The 18,492-nt window shown below is 38.5% G+C and overlaps 1 protein-coding gene across 4 annotated transcripts in view; it reads left to right on the top strand.

Moving 5' to 3' along the window:
* The window catches only part of LAMA4 (laminin subunit alpha 4), a 150,826-nt gene that overhangs the window by 103,237 nt on the left and 29,097 nt on the right, over positions 1-18,492 (top strand). For all 4 annotated transcript variants that reach the window (XM_017847108.1, XM_017847107.1, XM_017847109.1 and 1 more), the window contains exons 17-26: positions 941-1,057; positions 3,209-3,388; positions 6,946-7,085; positions 9,589-9,762; positions 10,363-10,508; positions 10,943-11,105; positions 11,980-12,113; positions 12,575-12,746; positions 15,590-15,721; positions 17,202-17,344. In XM_017847108.1, coding sequence (XP_017702597.1) covers positions 941-1,057; positions 3,209-3,388; positions 6,946-7,085; positions 9,589-9,762; positions 10,363-10,508; positions 10,943-11,105; positions 11,980-12,113; positions 12,575-12,746; positions 15,590-15,721; positions 17,202-17,344 — 1,501 coding nt within the window. The remainder of the gene's footprint in view (positions 1-940; positions 1,058-3,208; positions 3,389-6,945; positions 7,086-9,588; positions 9,763-10,362; positions 10,509-10,942; positions 11,106-11,979; positions 12,114-12,574; positions 12,747-15,589; positions 15,722-17,201; positions 17,345-18,492) is intronic.

Raw genomic sequence — 18,492 nt, 5'->3', positions numbered from 1 at the left:
AAGATCTAAATAAATGAAGATCTAAACAAGAATTTATATATAAATGATAAATAAATACCATATTCATTGAGTAGAAGACTAAAATTTGTAAAAATGACAATTCTCCCAAATTCATCTACAGATTCAATTCAGTATTGATTAAAGTACCTGAACTGAATATTCTAGAATTTATATGGAAATGAGAGGGGAAAGCCAAGAATAGCCAAGATCATCTTGAAGAATAAAAACAAAGCTGGAAGACAAACTGCATTATCAAGATTTATTATAGTGCTATATGGAAATTAAGACAGATATAAAAGATTGCAATACCGTATCCTCTCTTTTGAATAATGTTTAAAAACAGACACAAACACGTGGAGATAGAATTCAAAATAGCGATTATCTTCGGGTCATCACAGGGGCTCTAGGGAGCTTAAAAGATGGTAATAAGTTTCTATTTTTCTTGACGTGGATGCTGGTTATGTTTTGTGTTCATTTTGTGAACATTTGTCAAGCTGTGCATTTTTAAAGGATGGCTTTTTCTAGATGTGTGCTATATAGCAATTAAAATTTTATTGAAACAAATAAGAAAACAAGGATTATTTTTATAACCTGTCATCATCATATATATATAGACAGAGAGATTTTTTTCTTTTCAGCTCTTTACCAATTGTGCTGCTTGATGTTATAAGTCATGGCAGGGCTATATGTTTCAATCAAAGAAATTAACCATTATGGCATCCTAAGTCACTCACAAGCAGTATTACAAGTGTTCTGCAATTCTGCACCTCGAATTTTAAATGCTACTTTCCAGAATTGTTGATCTATGTTCAGAGTATTCAGAATGCTGCAAATACTGCAGATGACTGCATCGTACAAATGAGAAGTTTCCTTGTTGAAATGGAAACCTTTTCGAGGCATCTTGGCTCCACTAGTACTTCTTTCTGCTGCTTCTCCACAGGCAGTGATGAGGCAGTGGCTGACACTAGCAGGCGTGTGGGTGGAGCCCTAGCAAGGAAAAGTGCCCTTAAAACCAGACTCAGTGATGCCGTTAAGCAACTACAAGCAGCAGAGAGAGGTAAGCATCAGAAAGAATTGAAGTCTCATCTGTTGGTTCACTGGAGTGTAAGGTAAACCTTCAAGGAAGGATTAGGTAATTCTTTATTTGTCAATGTTTTCATACATAAATGTTATTTTCTGATGACAGAATAACATGTTCATTACCAAAAAAAAGTTCTAGAAAATAAAAAGAAGAAAATAAATACAAATGCTGTAATCACACCACCTAGAGGTGATCTTTAGATTTGAGAGCCTTTTTTTCCAGCATTTCCTCTGTGTGTGTGTGTGTGTCTGTGTGTGTGTGTGTGTGTGTGCGCGTGTGCATGTGTGTGTCTTTTAATGGGATCATGCTGTTTATAGTGTTTGGTAATGGCTTTTTTATGAACATCCTTCCTCATAACAATATGCCCTAATTTGGTTATTGGATTTCTTTGGCCCCAGCTGTAAACAGCTTCCCTCTGTTACATGTCAAAACATTCTTATCATATAAGCAACAGGCCCAAACAGAGACTAAATAGAGACCAGGGAGACCAGCAAGCCCAAACAGAGAAACAAAAGCACATGTTTTGCTTAATCTGGGACTGCAGTGGTATCTTAGATAGATGCGATTGGAAGCAGATGTGCCTTCCTTGGCACAGTGAAAGTTAAAACACTAGTGTAGCATACGCGTGTTTTACTAGAATGAGCAAATCCTAGCTACAGTGCTACAGTGCATCAAAGCTCTGGCCAGGTGAGTGGTCCTTCACGGAGAAGCCTCATCATCACCATCATCAGAGTGACTGTTTATTGATGCTTAGTGTGAGCTGGGCGCTGTCCTAAGTGTTCAACATACCTGTGTTAGTCCGTTCTCACACTGTTATGAAGAAATACCCAACACTGGGTAATTTACAAGAAAAGAGGTTTAATTGACTAACAGTTTTGCATGGCTGGGGAGGCCTCAGAAAACCTACGATCATGGCAGAAAGCACCTCTTTACAGGGCGGCAGGAGAGAGAAAGATTGCTGAGCAAAGGGGAAATGCCAGACACTTATAAAACCACAGATCTCATGAGAACTCGCTATCACAAGAATAATATGGGGAAACTGCCCCCATGATTCAATGATCTCCCACCCATCCCTCCCATAACACATAAGGATTATGGATGAGATTTGGGTGGGAACACAGCCAAACATATTAATACTTTATGTCACGGGGATAAGTACCACTATTGCCTTCAGGCTGATGTGAACCCTGAGGTTCATCAAGGTTAGGAAACTTGCAACAAGCACAGCCAGTAAGAAGCAGATTCAGCATTCAAACCAGCATTTATCAGAATCCAGAATATGTGAGGCTAAATGAAATATATCCTCACTTTAATAAATTATTTATTATTTATATATTATTAAATTAAGTATTATTTTATAACAAAAATAATCAGAATTCACTTAGGTGATGGTATAACTTCAAATTTATAATTGTTTTACAGTTATAATTATGTTACAGTTGGGGCCAAAGAAATCCAATAACCAAATTAGGGCATATAACCAATCCAATAACCAAATTAGGGCATAACTTCAAATGTATAAAATTTGAAGTTATAAAATCACCTAAGTGAACTATAATATTACAAAAATAATAAATTATTTTTATAGAAATGTTAGAAAATTCTGAAAATAAAGAAGAAAATCACCTATAATCCCATCCCCTAGATAAAATATTTTGTTGTAAATTTACATTATGGTTATTTTACAGATGTAATTTTTAACAAAATGAGAATTCACTAACAAAACTCTTTGAAATTTGCTTTTTTTTTCTGTTAAAACACCTTTCTTTATTAATTAATTTCTATAGCATCATTTTATGGCAAAAGTGTTCCACAAGCCTACTTTTCAGAAAAGAAAGTGATATTTGCAATTAATTTCAGACACAAACCTTTTATGAGTTAAAATCTCATATGCATTTTCTATGGCTTTCTCACCAGGTTACAGAAAATACAATTAATCTTCTTTTTAAATTTATCTCTTATTTTGGAAATGTTTTCAGTGAGCCACATGGTTATCTAAAAATCTTACTTTTGCTTAAGGGCCCAAAATGTGAGATCTATTTCATTGAAGCGTTAAAGGGGTGTTAGTGTTCCCCAGCAAATGTCCGGCTTCTCTGCAAAGTGAATGACCCTATGCTCTGTGTAAAGGGGATGCCCAGCAGCGCCTGGGGCAGTCCAGGCTGATCACCGAGGAAGCCAACAGGACGATGATGGAGGTGCAGCAGGCCACCGCCCCCATGGCCAACAATCTAACCAACTGGTCACAGAATCTTCAACATTTTGACTCTTCTGCTTACAACACTGCAGTGGACTCTGCTAGGGATGCAGGTATCACTTAGAAATTTCACAATTTAAATCTAATTAAGGAATTGGCCATTAAACTCTATACATCTTTTGTCAAAAAACAGTTTTCTTCATTTGGGTTTTAGATTTGAAAATTATAGAAGTTAGCTTAGAAAAGAAAAGGTTTTGCTCTGTTCATCTATCTATCTATCTATACCTGTCTGAATACATATGAGAAACATACATATATTTTGCATGAACACTAGATAGATTGGTAAAGAGTCATAATTTTTTCTATGTGAAATAATGGTAGCAATTGTGTCAATGTAAGATTTATCCTTTAGGGAACAAGGTTAATCAAATGTTGTGTAAATAATCCTAACACAATACTGTTTAGCTTTTAGGAAAAAAATTACTAAATGGCATTGCTTTTACTAGGCAACATTGCTTTTTCTTTTTCTGCGTAAAACAGGTTATTACCAACAAGTACTAAACATGGCCAAACATAACTCTAGCTTTCTATTAAGAATAGCATGTTGGCCAACTTGAATATACAGTTCTATAGAAATGAAAATGAAATATTTTCATGTCCGCCTAATTTATTTTGTAGATATTAGAACCTTGCAGTACTTGTGAAATGTTCCTTTTCCATTCTCACATTTTATCCAATCCCTTCATAACCTCTTAAATAACAATGTCTGTCAATATCATGACAATATCATGACTAGAACTTTTTGTTCTCCAATATAGTTTTGCATACAATATTACCTTCATTTGCATCTGAATTAAGAGAGGTCATAAATCCATATATGACCCGCCACTACAAATTTTATTCCAATTTACAAATACCGATTCCCATAACAGTAAAATCGCTCTTTTATAATGATCTTTTAAGTATATGTTCATTTCTTCCATGTAACCACTCATGGAGGTGCTTTTAAAATTTTGTCTTTAAAAGATTTGCCTACATGAAATTCAACTATTACATTTATAATGATATTGCCTTGGGAACATGTACCAAATCTGTGTTACATTCTTTCTTCCATTTTTTACCAGTTTTATCAAGTGATTCCAATAAGCATCCAGAACTTTCAAAAAATTGAAATTGTTTACTGTGCTTTTCTCAAATAGCATTTTGTGGTTCAAAACAAAGTAAATGAAAGAGGATACCATAATGTAAGAAACTTTATAAATACTCTAATATAAGGTGGCCCCCTTTTGCTGAGATAATTGATTGTAGGGAGCAGGGGGACTCTGTCTTATATACATTTCCATAATCAACATCTAACATGATTCATTAAGTATATTATGTCTAGTTTTTAAAGACTAGTATACTATAAAATAAATGTTGTTGTCAGTGATCCAAACACTAAATATTTACCTCTGTATTAATCAATATCATAAACTAATAGTTGCTATTATTTTACTGAATTCTATTCCTTGTGCTGGAGAAACACCGTGTGTCCTAAGCACAGAGAAGGGGTGTTTCCTTGGTCTGCACTGACATAGTCTCCTGAATCTGAGTTTAGTTCTTCTCTAGGAAGAGGCTTGCTCTTGCCCAGCTACTAATGCTTAATGACCATGGCCCTGCCCTTAGGTAAGAGAATACCTCAGAAGTATTTGTCTCTGAGCCAATGGTTCTCAAATACTAGTGTGCATTAGAATCACCTGGAGGGCTTGTTAAACACAGGCTGCTGGATCCCACTCCTGGAACTGCTGATTCAGTGGGCTTGGGACAGGGCCAAGAATTTGCATTTCTGACAAGTTCCTGGTGATGCTGATGCTGCTTGTCTGGGAACCACACTTTAAGAACCACTGTTCAGTCAATGAAACTCTGGAAAAAGTTATGCCATTCTCTTTGTTTTGAGTTTCTCTTCTCATCAAGCTGTATCCTTATGACTGGTGTTTTTTTTTTTTTTTTTTTTTTGAGACAGAGTCTCGCTCTGTCGCCCAGGCTGGAGTACAGTGGTGTGATCTCGGCTCACTACAACCTCTGCCTCTTGGGTTCCAGCAATTCTCCTGCCTCAGCCTCCCGAGTAGCTGGGATTACAGGCGCACACCACCACACCTGGCTAATTTTTATATTTTTAGTAGAGACGGGGTTTTGCTATGTTGGCCAGGCTGGTCTCAACCTCCGGACCTCAGGTGATCCACCAGCCTTGGCCTCCCAAAGTTCTGGGATTACAGGAGTGAGCCACCACGCCCAGCTGACTCACGCTCTTTTCTATGTTTAAGTTATGCATTCAAAAAGAAGGACATAAGCAGTAGTCAGTGTCAGCCTTATGGGGCACAGCTGCACTAGACTGAGTCAAGGGGAGTGTTGTCTCCCGCTCCGGCCACTTCCTCTTTTGCTGTTTCCCTCAACCCCCAACACCCAGAGGTGGTTTTGTTCTCCAGCAAGATGTCCAAGAGTAAAAAGAAATAAAAGGTCACTATGATCTGCTTGTAGCATCACCCTTGTCTGCACCCACAGACCATGGCCGCCTACCCCTACCTTGGCACAATTGCCACTTTTCTGGGTGCTACCTGTTTCCTCCATTTAGTGCTGTCTTCTGGGACAGTAGCAGCAGCATGATGTGTGCATGGACATTCTGGAAAACAATCTTCCCACCTTTTTTCCCAGTATTCCTCTTTACCTGTTATATCAGTTATATTAGAAATGCAAGCAGAACCCGTGCTTTATGGTTAAAGGAACATTTGTATATATACCGTGGATGCTGCCCTTTAGAAAAAGTTAGCTTGCTCTACATACAATTTTTAGATCAATAAGTATTATAAATTTCACAAAAACAGGAACGAATTGTGCTTTGGGCTTTGTTAGGTCCACAACTATGCCAAATGTCATGCTTGGGTCAGGTTCGAGCCCACGCTGAGGTCTGAGGGGAGTGGGTGGATGGCAGATAGCTGCAAGAACACTTGGGGGATGTAAACAGGTGAAATGTAGTTTTATTCAGCAGCTCTCTCATCAGAAGCTCTCTCACACTGTCTGCTGTGTCTCGGCTGCTTGCTCGGGCTGCTCCCACACACAGCTGCGCAGCCGGCTCTCCCTTGCCTTCAGGGTCAACAGCTGAACTCTCTCTGGGCACAAGTCGGTTCCCGGCTCCCCACTGCCTGCCTTCAAGGCAACTGCCTCTCCCTTACAGGGGTCAGTAGCGTTACTCTCTCTTTGGGCACCAGCACATCCGCGAGCCATGTTGAGCCCTGGCTCTCCCTCTGTCCATCTGCAAGACAGGCCACCTTGGCACTCTCTCTTTCTCTGGGTGCAAGTGCATGTGCCCTGTGCATGGCATCAGCAGGGCAGCTTTTCAAGCAACAGTGGCTCTCAGCCAAGTATGTGCTTACAAATAGGTTATATAACAAATGGAGTGTGCACCTGTGCCCTAAACTCACTGAGTCACTCTGGCCCAGATGTCTGCCTCGACCTATTCCTTGACCAAAGCACATTCATGTACCTTACAGGCTTTACTATTAATTTTGCAGGATTAAAAATAATTTCTTATTGTTCTACCATATGTAATCCGTGTTTGTTGTCTACATCTGATTCTTGAAATATGCTTAATATTGAGATATTTACTCAAGTGATTAATTTTTATTAACTGCAGTAAGAAATCTGACAGAGGTTGTCCCTCAGCTCCTGGATCAGCTTCGTACAGTTGAGCAGAAGCGGCCTGCAAGCAACGTTTCTGCCAGCATCCAGAGGATCCGAGAGCTCATTGCTCAGACCAGAAGTGTTGCCAGCAAGGTAACTGATGAAAAGACTCATCAGTCACTCAGTGATAATAATAACACGAAGCTGAGCTCCAACTGCTTGGGCAGCTTCCAGAGCCTGGACCTTTCCACTGTATTCTCCAACTCAGTAGTTCTCAGCCCCATTTGCTAATTAGAAACACATGAGGAGCATTGACAATGAAACCAACTCCTGGTCCCAACCTGAAAGCAATAGATCAGACTCTATAGAGGAAGGGCTCAGTACCTGTATGTTCTTTAAAGCTCCCAGGTTATTCTAAGGTGTAGTCAGGTTTAAAAACCACAGAGTTAAACTAGTCAATAAAGCTAATATAGCCAAAGAAATCAAGTAAATCCTCAATAAAAGCCTCAATTCGTTCTTATATTTTGTTATTTTAACAGCTACTTTAGTGCAATCACCACAATGGAATAATCTATCCCATCTGTCCTACCCCTTCAAGAAATTCTCTGATACAACACAAATTACGCGGAAGCTTTTACTGACCGCCCGCAGGGTTGACTGAGAAATCACGTACTGGCTAAGAGGAATAAACTCAACAAAGACACTGTTTTGCGACACATAGAAGCAACCGAGCACAAGATAACTAGAGCCGGCATTTGTAGGAACATCTCCTGACACAGCAATTACTTTTCAATGTGGCAAAGTGGAGCTTGTTCTTGGACCTCTTGAATTTTTTTAATTGATTCATAGACCAGACTCTCTTTTTATGAACAAAGTATATGGTTTTATTTTCTCAATTAAGAATCAGCCTGAGCAGACTACTGGTCCTAATTACTGACAGAAATAAGCTTTAGAAATCAACTATTTTGTACTGTAGAAGATTATTCTTGGTAAATAGACCTGACTTTTAAGTGGTGATAAATGGTCCCCTGTCACAAATTACCTTATTTAGATGCCCCAGTGAACATTTTCAAAAAAGGCTTATCTAAACGTACATCAAGAAATGGCATTCTAAAAGCTAGGTTTTGATGAGTGCTTTCTTATAATATTATTGCTATAAAGAGTATGACTTTGGGACCTTAATCACCTAAGACCATTTGCTGAAGACAGACTTAGCCCTACCTTTGGGAGCTGGGAGCTCACTCAGTGCCCCCGAGTGAGATGCTTTTCATGCAGACATGCACTATTCTCAGACTCTCACTTATTAATGTAAGACTTTAATCCCCCATGCGTCTTGTTTATTAAGATGTATTGGTCTTGGCCAGGCTCGGTGGCTCATGCCTGTAATCTCAGCACTTTGGGAGGCCAAGGTGTGCAGATCTCTTGAGTCCAGGAGTTTGAGACCAGCCTGGCCAACATGGCAAAACCCTGTCTCTACCAAAAATACACAAATTGGCTGGGCATGGTGGTACACACCTGTAGTCCCAGTTACTCGGGAGGCTGAGGCACAAGGATTGTTTGAACCTGGGAGGCAGAGGTTGCAGTGAGCTGACATTGTGCTACTGCATTCTGGCCTGGGTGACAGTGAGACTGTGTCTCAAAAAAAAAAAAGATGTATTAGTTTTTACTCAACTGGTAACATAGGACAGCTGCACTCCAGTCATTTGGGAATATAGAGCCTGAGCTCACTGACCACCCACATTAGCCAAATCAACATTAGTAAATGAATGTAAAGATGTCTAATCATTCGGAAAGATTCAGATAAATGGCACAAGTATACACAATCCATCCACTTGTAAGTACTCTACAAGTTACCCCTGAATCAGACCCGTTCAGCATATCCTATTGGGCCTCTGAGAAATGCACTTACTGCATTGTGCTTTGTTGTGATGCCTTTCTGTGAGCCATTATAAGAGGCACCTTATGAACTCATTATTACAGTTATTATAATGGTAGGGCCAGGCACTGGAAAGCACTTTAGAGTTATCATCGTATTTCATGCTCACGACAAATTTATTATCCTCGTTTCACAGATGAGGAAACTGAAGGTTAAGTGACTTGCTCAAGGTTACACAGCTAGGAAGAGGCAGAGCCCATCTGGTCTGAGACTATAAAGCTAGTCCAGACCCCTCCCAACTGTGCAGACAAGGGCAAGGATGTTGCTCACAGTCTCACCCCATGCCCCTTTTACGAGGACCCTAGGGAGAAAGTCCCAGCTGTATTAGCAACTGAAATTAGTTCTACTTCTCCCAATTAGTTTTATATAAATTGTGTGAGCCTTGTGAATTGTATACTGACCAAACAACTTGAGCAAGTTGTTTAGTTCACCCAAACCGAGTACGCCGTTTGTTGTGGAATTCATATTTATCCTCATTCTTGGATCTACTTTGTCACCACGTTTTTTGCTTTCTTTCACCCCACTTTAAACAACTATATCACAATCTGCTCTGAGTCTTCTCTTCAACTAGGGGAGGATGTGAGTGAATAACTAAAGGCATGGAGGTTAAGAGAGCTTAGAGGCCCCTGTCACGAATGAGGGAAGACCACTGAGAACCACAGGAAAGCATTCTGCCCATTTCTACAAAGCACTGTTAATGAAACCATTGTGTAACTCCAGATCCAAGTCTCCATGATGTTTGATGGCCAGTCAGCTGTGGAAGTGCACCCGAGAACCAGTATGGATGACTTAAAGGCTTTTACGTCTCTGAGCCTGTACATGAAACCCCCTGTGAAGCAGCCAGAACTGACCGAGACTGCAGATCAGTTTATCCTGTACCTTGGAAGCAAAAATGTAAGCACATGAGTTTGAAAGGAGGGGATAATATTTACAAGGAAAGCTGCTTTTTCTCTTGCCTAAAATAAAACTACTAGGCAAATGAACCAAAACAATGCCCATTCTGATAACTCAGAAGATCTCATTTTAATGACAAGATTAAAAGAATGACTCAAGAACAAGTAATTTTTCTCTGTGTGGGAAATTGTGGGGATTGTTTCCTATTACCATCGCACTGCTAACTTTGATGAGTGAATGGAATACCTCAAAGACTTTCAGAAAGACAGAAGCCTATTCTGTTTGCTGCTGAATCCTGTTTGGGGTTGCATAATAAACAGTACTGTCAGGCTATATTATATCCCTGGGTAGCCTCAAAAAATTAGCCCATTCCTGGTAGCCAACAAATTTCCATGAGCCTGAGCAAGGATGGGGCCAGCAGACTCTCATGTGGCTACAGGGAGGCTGGAGAGGAAGAGCCACTGCCTGGTCTCATGGGTAATAATTCAGGCCAGAAGTCACTTGTATATACCCAAGTATTTGGATTTCTGATTGTCCTTTAAAAAAGATGATGTTCATTCATATGAATTTTATTTAAATGACTTCTTCTTGATATTTCAGGCCAAAAAAGAGTATATGGGTCTTGCAATAAAAAATGATAACCTGGTATACATCTATAATTTGGGAACCAAAGACGTGGAGATTCCCCTGGACTCCAAGCCCGTCAGTTCCTGGCCTGCTTACTTCAGCATTGTCAAGATTGAAAGGTACAGTGAATCCAAGACACAGGGCATATATGCACAATTCACAAGAAACCTGTTGAACACACGCACGTGCACACACACACACACCCACGCAGTCTTCCTGTGGAAGTTATAAATAGCATTTTCCTGCCTTTATTCTTGCTCCCTTTTCTTCCATTATTCTTGTATTCTTTCCCAAACACCTTAGTAGAAAAGAAAAAAAAGTCATTTCTAAATCACGATCTGATTATTAGATTTTACCTGGCCAATCCATGAATTAATTTCAAAATGAAATGTCTTTCTTCTCTTTCCCATTGATTGTGATGTTTTATAAATGCTTATTAGTGTCACAAAATTAAATTACCCATTTTGTGATGAGGAAACATTAACATTTTGACATTTAAAAAGTATTTTCTATAAATTATATAATAACACATGAAAATTATTTATCTCAATAGGGTGGGAAAACATGGAAAGGTGTTTTTAACAGTCCCGAGTCTAAGTAGCACAGCAGAGGAAAAGTTCATTAAAAAGGGGGAATTTTCAGGAGATGACTCCCTGCTGGACCTGGACCCCGAGGACACGGTGTTTTATGTTGGTGGAGTGCCTTCCAACTTCAAGGTCAGCCATACAGCTATATTTTGACCTATTACAAATCTACAGTAATTGTTTTTATAAATCCATAAACCTATAATGACTTGGGGGTTGCTGATATCACTTTAAGAGCTTACTTCTGCGGGGAGTAGAATGCTGAACCAGAATCTATAAACCTGATGTGTAAATCTGGTCTATGCTACTCATATTTTCATAATGTCAATGCTTTCAAGTTATAGCTGACTCCTGAAGATCCGTTCATTCATTCTGATACATGCATATGTAATTAATATTACCCCCACCTGCCACAGGAATGTCCATAGCTTGTGGTGTCAGCACAGTTTAGATCTAATCTTCAGCTTTGCAGTGGTGGTTTCAAAAATTCAGTTATCTCACCTAATACAGGTATGAAATAAAGTATCTGGGATGAGAGAGGGGGTGGAACCTAGGAGAGAGTATGAAATCTGATGAAGAGGGGATAAAGGATAGGTCAAAGAAGATGAGAAGTTGATCTGGGCTTCCAATTTCAGGACTATTATTACTAGTTATGGGCACATGATTGGATTTTCTTTGAGGACTATTTTCCCTCTCATTATATGAGAACAAGAATACCTACCTCACAAAGCTGGCATAAGGACTGATTTTTGTCATGAATTCACTGTCCAGCCTATGACCAGCACATAATCTATGCTCAGTAAGTCCCACTTTCTCTGCTAAGATTTGCACAACTGACAAGTTACTGCATATCTAAATGATTTGGCATAAACACACTCGGGTCTAGAAAGACATTTCTACGAAGGGGTAGGTCTCCTTGACCTACTGTTAGTTGCATTGTCTGTTCTGTAATGTCTGAGTAAAACATGACCAGGAGACAGTTGGTTTTGCTTTTTCTATTGAACAGCTCCCTCACAGCTTAAACCTGCCTGGCTTCGTTGGCTGCCTGGAACTGGCCACTTTGAATAATGATGTGATCAGCTTGTACAACTTTAAGCACATCTATAATATGGACCCCTCCACATCAGTGCCCTGTGCCCGGTAAGAGACAGTTGAGAGTACTAAAGACTTGGACATTGATGCAAGAGCAGCAGATAGAACAAGTATGAGTCAATATTCAGGTTCTCAAACTTGTCTTTGGGGAAGCCAGGTTTGAAACTGCATAAGTCATACCTGCAAAAAAACTCTTCACCTATTCTCTATCATAGATGAGCATGCCCAAGTATCAAGTGTCAAACAACTTGTTTGCAGCCTTGATTTAGGATTCCAGGCACTAGGGTGTCCCTGGAGACTTCAGTTGTCTTAGCACACAGGATGGAGAAGAAAACAATCCATTTAACATACCTACAAATACCTCTTTATCTGTTCCGTGCAGACAACAGGACTTCATTTAAATGTTGTAAGGTCCACAGAAGATGTTAGAAGAATGAGTTAAAAGGGCTTCCCTTGAAAAGCATAACAGAAACTGTAGTGTTCAAATGGCCCTTGTGTTTCCATTTCAGAGATAAGCTGGCCTTCACTCAGAGCCGGGCTGCTAGTTACTTCTTCGATGGCTCTGGTTATGCCGTGGTGAGAGACATCACAAAGAGAGGGAAATTTGGTCAGGTGACTCGCTTTGACATAGAAGTTCGAACACCAGCTGACAACGGCCTTATTCTCCTGATGGTCAATGGAGTGAGTAAAAATACAAGTCCTACTACTTTTCCTTTATTTCCTTTACTTTCTGCTACTCATGTTTCCAGGAACCTTCCCAGGTCCAGTGTGTCATGCCATCAAACTGAAATTCTAGTTTAGAAAGTCAAATTGGATTTTCTTCTTCAGGAAAGTAATGACAGCAATAAATAAAAGCAACCCTGAGATGCATTTCCCTACAGTACATTTTTGGATATAAATAAACTAAGAGAACTTTGAGGAAATTAGCACCAAGATCTAGGAGAGCAGCGTGTCTGCAGAAATTCTGCACTGGGCTCCTAACTTTTCCAAATCATATGCCCTAATCAATTTAAAAGCAAAGCTTGCATGCTTTGTATATATGTGTGTATATAAGTATTTATGTATGTACACACATACATATATCTTTATTTATAAATAATATATGTGTACTATAAACAGATATAAATATCGTATGAAACATTCAAAGCTTGCGATAAAGGACAAATTATATAAAGATAAAATAAAAGATTATATATATTTAAAATGAAGAGTAAATTGACTTTTATTTACTAATGATACGGAAATGTTTTCTCTCACTAGAAATTATTTTAATAGCACTTTATTGTACCGCTCAAACAAAACAGTTTTCGTGAGAAAATGTAATTAAATATGCTAAATATTTTCGAAAATTCTTAAACTCTTTGTGATACAGTGATTCAAAAGTCTGGTCCTACGTCCAGTTTATTTCAACACTAATTTTATTGGTTGTTGTACCTAGACAAGATACCTCACAAAAATAAAAAATGAAAGAAGCATATCATTAGCTGTGCCTACTAACTCAAATAGTTTTCAATCACATTCACCAGGTGGCAAAGGCTGTCTTTGAGATTTGACTGGTATGTTTCCTTTTTTCTAATATTAATTCTTATAAGCTAACCAGATATCATTTTGTAAACTTTAATAAAAGGGTTCTAAGCTATTGAAAATCTTTATTTGAAAGATTTTCTAAAGTTTAGAAATTTCTTCCCTCAAATGTTTTAATAGTACTGATAGGAGAGTTTTGTGGGATTGCATTTGCATTGTTCCCATCAACAAAATCACTTAACAATAGAAAATTCCCAAACATCTTTTAAAAAACCATCTCTCCACAGTATAACTGTCCTTAAAAAAAAGAGAAAAAGTTACTTTCTCATCCATTATTATGATAATACCCTTACATTGATGTCACAGTATGTTTCGTTTTTGAATTAACTAGTAGGTTTCATACTACTGTCAGACATTTCTCATCACAAATAAAGTTCAGCAAATTTAGAATAATTCATGTTACAAAGAAAAATGTGTAACCCCCTATAAACTTGACAGCATTTTCAGAAATTTGTAGGAAGTAGCCAGCAAATATCTGTGTGTCTCAAAATGTTTTCACATCACTCTCCCTCTCAGTACACGTCTAAATATCCTATTATTTCAGTTATATCACCCTTAAATCCATGTAACTAGCCACACATAAACTGCAATAAATTGCAATAGGCGAGAAGCAAAGAAATGGATGAGGAGCTACCTTCAACCCTTCAAGTGTGGAACCCCTCTTGGGAACCCGCACACATTATGTGAATTTTGTGAAAGTCTGACAAAAGGATAAAATGAAGGCCCACAGTCAATAATTCATGTATTAAATATTAAAAATTAGTTTCTTTCTCTATTTTAGATTTTTTAGTGAGTATAAATGGACGTTGAAATGTTTTCTTCTCTATTTTAGATGTTTTAAAATTAGTATAAAGTTGAAATATTTTCTTCCTAAACTCCAATAAGTTGTTTTCCATGGTCCCAGGAATGCACAAACTCCACTCAGGAGATCGCTTCCTATAGAATAGGGACCTTGCCACAATGCTTTATTTTTCAAATCCATTGACTTCTTGTATCTATGAACTATCTTCTGAAACAAGCAAACCTCATCAGCAAGTCACCTGAGTGTTACAAAATGTCTTTGATTCTCAAACATCATGTGTTCCAAGTGCATAATAATTCTATATTTATTTACGTAAATCCAGTGTTTCAAAACAATACAGCAATGGACTTCTTTTTTAAAATCCATATTTGCTGATAATATGGAAGAATTATTTTCAGTATACCTTGAAATTATTTTTTAATATTACTAATTTTCACCTAAAATAAATGCAGTCACATCTGTTGGCCTGCTATAACTTTTTAAAGTTTCCTAAAGACAAGGCAGTTGAATAAACATGGTATACTATACTCTGTTTTCAAGATTTTGTTAAAGGGCAATAATGTAGACTTAAAACTTCATCCATTAATTCAGAAAGTAGAATGAAAACAAAAGAAGAATCTTTACACTGTGTATAAAATTAACTTTTATATATTAAGCGAAATAGCTGCTGATATGGAAATAGTTGTCACTTTCTTTTTGAGACAGAGTCTCGTTCTGTAGCCCAGTCTGGAGTGCAGTGGCATGATCCCGGCTCACTGTAACTTCCACCTCCTGGGTTCAAGCGATTCTCCTGCCTCAGCCTCCCGGGTAGCTGGGATTACAGGTGCCTGCCACCATGCCTGGCTAGTTTTTGTATTTTTAGTAGAGATGAGGTTTTGCCATGTTGGCCAGGCTGGTCTCAAACTCCTGGCCTCAAGTGATCCACCTGCCTCGGTCTCCCAAAGAACTAGGATTATAGGTGTGAGCCACCACTTCCAGCCGTTGTCACTTTTATTTCATAAGAATTTTGTAAGACTTTCTTAGTCTTCAAATAGCTCCAATAACAAAGAATATAGTCATATTTCTCAAATTCAGCTAAAACTGACTCTACTCACATCATAACAGATGTTCCTATCTTACAACTTCTTTCTCTCCCCAGAGTATGTTTTTCAGACTGGAAATGCGCAATGGTTACCTACACGTGTTCTATGATTTTGGATTCAGCAGTGGCCCTGTGCATCTTGAAGATACGTTAAAGAAAGCTCAAATTAATGATGCAAAATACCATGAGGTACAAATCATTGTAGTTTGGTTGGTTTTGTTTTTGTTTTTTATACTTAGATCTGTTGATCTAATCAGGCGGTCAAATGAGACAGGCAGGACAGTAAATAAACTGAGAGCTTTCGTATCTAAGGAGCAACGGAAGGACCCTCATCTTCTCAATCCCAGGAAGACATTTGCTTTAAAACAATGGATGTATTTGTCACTGAGAGATTCCTTTTAATTGCTTCATTAACCAGAAGGCTTCTATTAATCTTAAATATCTCAATTGGTATTCCTCCAGAGTGCTTCTGTGCACGTGTGGAATGCGCCAGTGTAGATACGCAGCCATTTTTTTTGCTTGTCCTTTGAGCCCCACTAAATGTAACAAGAATATAAGTAAATACAGAATTTCCTTTTAAACCACTTAACCAGCATGTAGAAAATAATAGCACAGTTTTCCTTATAAAGAGAACTCACAAAGAATCCCCTTTAGTTTTGAAACAGATGTGCAGAATACTGAAAATATACTTCATCCGTTTTCATTAACTATTTTAAATATACAATTTGATAAAGTGTATACAAGGCATAATATCTTTTAAGTGGAACCAAAATGCAAGGGGTAGGAGACTGTATCTCCCTTTTCAGTTCAAAGTCCATAGCCTCATAAGAATGGTTTACAATAAAAGAATATTTTAACTATTTCTCTGACTAGCATTTTTGCAGATTCATTAGAACTGCTCACTGTGTCACCAAAAAATTACACCTGGTAACATGCAATCTAGATTCCAGAAGGCACCTGCTTGGGAATACAATAGGGGTCACCAGGGGTTAGGGATGGGGGAAATAAGACATTGCTGTTCAATGGGTATAAAGTTTCAGTTGTGCTAGGTGAGTAAGTTCTTGAAATCTGCTGTACAGCACGGAGCCTACAGTTATAACTAATTTAACATTTATTGAGGATAGATCTCATGTTAAGTGTGCTTAACACACATGCTCACACACACGCACATACCACAAAGGGACACAAAGAAATGCTGGGAAATGTGTGATATGTCTCTTACCTTGATTGTGGGAATGATATGAGTGTTTGTATATGTCCAAACTCATCAAATTGCATACAGAAAATATGTATAGTTCTTTGCACATCAACTAGACTTGAATAAAGTTGTTTTTTAAAAAGAAGAGAACAGTGGCACCTGTTTATAGCTCTTTCCTGAATCCTCTCAGAAAGAGCAGGAGGAAACAATAGGTCTAATTGCAAAATTTTTCTTGGGCTGGCTCCCTCTTCATACAGACCTCCTTTCCCAGGAAATGTGAACTGCTACTTGTAGAAGCAAGAGTTTTCAAGTCTGTGAGAAAAGAAAATCTATCTATTCCCCATTTTGTGAACAAACAAGCACAAAGGCATGGAAGAATAGCTAGTATAGCCAGGAGAATTAAAATATATAGAAGTCATCAAAGAACTGAATATTAGTTAATCAAGGCTTACTATATATTATCTCTCCCAGATCTCAATCATTTACCACAATGATAAGAAAATGATCTTGGTAGTTGACAGAAGGCATGTCAAGAGCATGGATAATGAAAAGATGAAAATACCTTTTACAGATATATACATTGGAGGAGCTGCCCCAGAAATCTTACAATCCAGGTAAGGCTTTTTGTTAAGTAGCTGTTTGTTCCTAGCAATGTACTGGGCTGGCAACATCCAGGAGAGGTCTAGTAACAGTGTTCGCACCCTTACTTGCTACTTTTACACACAGGGACAGGTACAGGCACACACATTCGTGTACCTGCAGGCCCTCTGCAGTCAATCCTCAGGACCTCCTGAAATTAGCATCACATAGATGTAATCACAGATTTCTTCAATTATTGTATTACTCTTATAACATGATCTAATGCAATATTTCTCATCAGCAATAGGAAGGGTGGAACATGTGTATTGTGTGAGGATAAAACAGCATTTGTCCATTTACTTTTTTTTATATGCTTTAAGTTCTAGGGTACATGTGCATAATGTGCAGGTTTGCTACATATGTATACATGTGCCATGTTGGTGTGCTGCACCCATTAAGTCATCATTTACATTAGGTATATCTCCTAATGCTAACCCTCCCCGCTCCTCCTACCCCACAACAGGCCCCGGTGTGTGATGTTCCTGTTCCTGTATCCAAGTGATCTCATTGTTCAATTCTCACCTATGAGTGAGAACATGCAGTGTTTGGTTGTTTGTTCTTGTGATAGTTTACTGAGAATGATGGTTTCCAGCTGCATCCATATCCCTACAAAGGACACGAACTCATCCTTTTTATGGCTGCATAGTATTCCATGGTGTATATGTGCCACATTTTCTTTTCTTTTCTTTTTTTTTAAGGGGACTTCATTGGGAAGGAGGATTGTTGAAGATTTTAAACGAGTGTCTCATTTAAAAATATGTTAGCTACAAGTAACAGAAATTGTAATTCAAAATGGCTTAACCAATAAGAAATGTTATTGGCTTACATAAACCAGTGTCCAGAAGTGAGATGGTCCAGGCTCTGTTCTCCTGCATTTCTCTTGGTTCTGGCCTCTTTCATTTGATGATTTAATTTTCAGGTTAGGTCGGGCATGGTGGTTCACGCCTGTAATCTCAGCACTTTGGGAGGCTGAGGCAGGCAGATCACTTGAGGTCAGGAGTTCGTCAACAGCCTGGCCAACATGGCAAAACCCCATCTCCACAAAAAATACAAAAACTAGCCGGGCGTGGTGGCATGCACCTGTAATCCCAGCTACTCAGGAGGCTGAGGCAGGAGAGAATCA

The sequence above is a fragment of the Rhinopithecus bieti genome, unplaced genomic scaffold (assembly GCF_001698545.2).
Source record: "Rhinopithecus bieti isolate Rb0 unplaced genomic scaffold, ASM169854v2 scaffold_26504, whole genome shotgun sequence".
Taxonomy (NCBI): domain Eukaryota; kingdom Metazoa; phylum Chordata; class Mammalia; order Primates; family Cercopithecidae; genus Rhinopithecus; species Rhinopithecus bieti.
The sequence above is the reverse complement of the archived record's forward strand: the minus strand, read 5'-3'. Positions and strand labels throughout refer to the sequence as shown.